We start from the raw sequence: 3,814 nt of genomic DNA on the forward strand, positions 1-3,814 counted from the left end.
CAAAGTTAAATAATAATGGCGACAACGCATCTCCTTGTTTCAGGCCATTTTCGACGTGGAAGCTCGTGGACAAAAATTTTCCTACCCGGACTTTACTTTGGGATTCACTTAAACATATCTTAATTAATCTAATTAGCTTTCTCGGTATTCCAAATTCTGTAAGGACGTTGTATAATGTTTCTCTCCTAACCGAGTCGTAAGCCTTTCTAAAATCAATAAATAGTTGATGTACCGGGGTATTGTGTCCCCACTTCTTTTCGAGTATTTGGCGAATGGTAAATATTTGGTCGATAGTTGATCGATTTCGTCTAAATCCGGACTGATAATCTCCAATAATTTCATCTGCGTATGGGGTCAATCTTGCTAACAGAATATTTGAAAGGATTTTATAGGATGTTGACAGAAGAGAAATGCCTCGATAATTATTACAGTCAGTTTTGTCGCCTTTCTTGTGAATTGGAACAATGATTGATTCTTTCCACTCTTGTGGCAATAATAATAATAATAATAATAATAATAATAATAATAATAATAATAATAATAATAATAATAATAATAAATATATCCACCCTAAATTCCTCTACTTCCATTAAATCTTGGGGACTGGCTACGGGCCTGGATGGTTCACAATTCATCATTTGGATCGTTTTCTCTAATTTTGGTTTCTGAGAATCGAGAAATCCAAATGTACAAAACATCATTTCTAATAAATTAAAAAAAAATGTACTTACAAATAGCAGCTATAGTGGACACTGTTCATCCATTGATTTATAATCTTCGAAGATATCCATACCGAGATCATCGATGCACTCACAATTTCTTCATCACTTTCGTCATTGGTTTCAAATTAACCACTACACGATCATGCAGTATTTCAGTAAGTCAATCGGTCTCCCACATATAATCCTCTACCGTTTGTACGTGTTGCACAGCGTTTTTCCACTTCTCTGGCGTGATATTTTGTACAGCGTTTAACATCAATTGTTCTGTATCAGCCAATTTAAATTTTGAGTAACGCGACGCGATTTCACCCTTCACAGACGCCCATATCAATTCTATCGGATTTAACTCACACTGATACGGCAGAGTCCGCAATACCTCATGCCCCGCAACTTGAGCTATCTCGTCAAGCTTATACGTCACGTATCGAATAAGCTCACGATCTCCTAATTCAAGAAGTTCACATTTATTTAGAGATGAATCGCAGGAAATATTTTTTTCGGTCAACCATTCTTGAATGTCTGCTTTTTTAGTTATTTTTGTTGACGCTTTATCACTTTTCCCCGAGTGACTGGGGGCATTATCCATCACTATTACAGAGTTAGGGGGAATATTAGGAAGTTACCTTTCTTTGAAATATTTTTCGTACACCCTGAAATCCATTTCTGAGTGATATTCTTGGTTCTTTTTATCTTTTTGGCCCCTAAAAATCAGTTCAGCGAAGGGTTTAAAACCACCTTCTGATCCTGCATGAACCAGTATCAGCCTTCCTACCTTCCCAGAGGGAGCTTTTGCTCCCGCTGTAAGACTCTCGCTAAGCTTGCTCCGCAGTTTTTATCTTTGTATCAACCCACCTTTTGTTTTTGACGTGACCCTGATTCGACCAAGTTTCATCTGTGTAATTTTTTTACCCTCATGCCTTGCTTTTCTTATGGCTCTTAAGTACCTTTGTCTCCAAGCAATAATGTCTTCCTTGTCGATCAAGATGGAATTTCTTTTATTTCTTAAAAATTTAAAACCTATTTCTCGTAGAAGGCGGTACAAAGTGTATCGTGAAATATTTGGGAGCTGAGGGTCATTCTGCACGATTTCCAACACATATTGAGCTGTTGAGAGTTCATTCTTTCTAAAAACTTCATGTACTTTCCGCCTTATAGTATCTCGGGTAAAATTGTGGTAAATGTCGACATGTGTCATTCGCTTTCCAATTTTTCTGTCTTTGAGTGGGGTTTCTAATCTCCTGTTTTTTTTATTAAATGCTGCTTTCTTATATCATATACAGTAGATTTCGCAACGAGAGTGGCCGCAGCAGTTTTATCCAAGCCTGCGGCACATAAGTTTTTCTTCCTCCTTCCTGTTCTTGTGAGAGGAAATACAAATAAACATTAAGCATAATTTGTCGCTCTTCACTTTTAAGAATATGCTTTTTTCCCCTCCAATCCTATAACATTCGGGTGAATGCAGAGATGTTGATGGTTCCATTATTTGCAATTAACTATTTACAAAAAAACAATACAATATACAAGAAGCATAAAAGGAGGATAAAAGATAAACACGAACGTGCACACATACACAGCACATTTTGAGACGATGCACAAAAATACACACAGAGTCACAGGACAATAACTTAAACTCTGCAAATAGAACTTTTGCACTAAAAACAATGTATAATGTATATATATACAGTACAGTTGATATATTTACATAAATATTACTAAATATTTTCCACGGATATACGCAAAGTAACAAGGCAATAGATTGCTTTCTCTAAAACAGTAAAGTGGCTCTTCAGCGGTCGTTGACATTTGGCAACAAAGGTAGTCATCCTCTCACTGGGGGTGGATGAGTTGTGTTGCTTACTCCTCTTTTTCAGATCGTCGTATCTATGACCAATGAATCGAACTGTAGCAACCCCAAATGAATACAAGAAAAGATACACTTCTAGTGTTCTTAGTCATTTGGAATCGTATCATTAACTCCAATATTTGAGAACAACGCTAACGGTAAGTTTATTACTCTCATATCGCTAAATGAAATTCATATGGCAAATTTCTTTATAAGATAGCACTTCTCACGATAAGCATGCCACGAGGGGATACACTCAAAGAGAAAATTCGTTTATTAGGTTTGTAAACGTCTTTACCCCTCCCCAATAGCGAAACTATATAGAGACTGGACTTCAGGTTAAAGTGCAATTCGCGGGCCGGACTCGGGCCTACAAAGCATATATCACTTCGGGCTCGGGCCGGGCCGTAAATGTTTAAATTTACAATTATATTTCTCCGGCCTTTTGGGAAATAACTTTGTAATTGTACTGTGCAACGATATTTATTGGACGTTTAGACCATTCTTTCTTAAGGACTTTTAAAGCAGAACTGCAAAATTAAACTTCTAATTGCTGTAAATAAAAATTACAATTTTGAGTAAATTATAAAGTTTAGGTAATTCGAGTTTATTTAGGGCTCATTTGATTACCACGAGCTCAGGCCTAAATGCTAAAACATATTTCGGACTCGGGTCGGGTCTGAGATTATGAACTCACTAGCCGGGCCGGTCCCAGGATAAAAATACCGGCCCGTGCAGACCCCTGCCACGTGCACCGAAGGCGAGTGCTCTGAAATAATGGAGGTTCCGTCAGATGAGTTATTTTATTTCCTTATTTAAAAATGGGAGAGTTACGGAATGAAATTTTCTTTCACCCAACCATTGCCACAATTTTTGTTTATTTATTTTACAAATTCATTCTCAAAGTAAACAATGATTTTTCGTCAGGGGGAATGAACACATAAGAGAAACAAAGGAACAAGTTATAGAGTAGAAGAGGAAAAGAGAAAATAATTAAAGAAATATATCTCTTTCATACATAAAGCTTGTGCTGTGAAAATCGTGCTGATCTTGACTTCAGTCAAAATCTTGATTTGAACATATGTGATTTGAAGACATCCGGATCTAAAAGCACTTGAGCATCAGACAAAACTTTTGAAGAGCAGGAAAAAAACTACAAGTAGAATCAATGCTTTCTTATGTAGACGCGATGCTGTAGACGCGTTTCTCGAACTGAAAGAACATTTTCATAAGGACTTGATAAAAATAA

At 36.7% G+C, this 3,814-nt stretch overlaps 1 protein-coding gene across 1 annotated transcript; it reads right to left on the reverse strand.

The window, feature by feature from the left end:
- Window positions 1–882: 882 nt before the first annotated feature.
- LOC145660940 (uncharacterized) lies at window positions 883–1,308 on the reverse strand. The gene has a single exon (XM_081726380.1). It carries the CDS (start codon window positions 1,306–1,308, stop codon window positions 883–885), a length of 426 nt encoding a protein of 141 aa, XP_081582506.1.
- Window positions 1,309–3,814: the final 2,506 nt, after the last annotated feature.

Source organism: Thermobia domestica, chromosome 9 (genome assembly GCF_964235325.1).
Source record: "Thermobia domestica chromosome 9, izTheDome1.hap1.1, whole genome shotgun sequence".
Classification (NCBI taxonomy): domain Eukaryota; kingdom Metazoa; phylum Arthropoda; class Insecta; order Zygentoma; family Lepismatidae; genus Thermobia; species Thermobia domestica.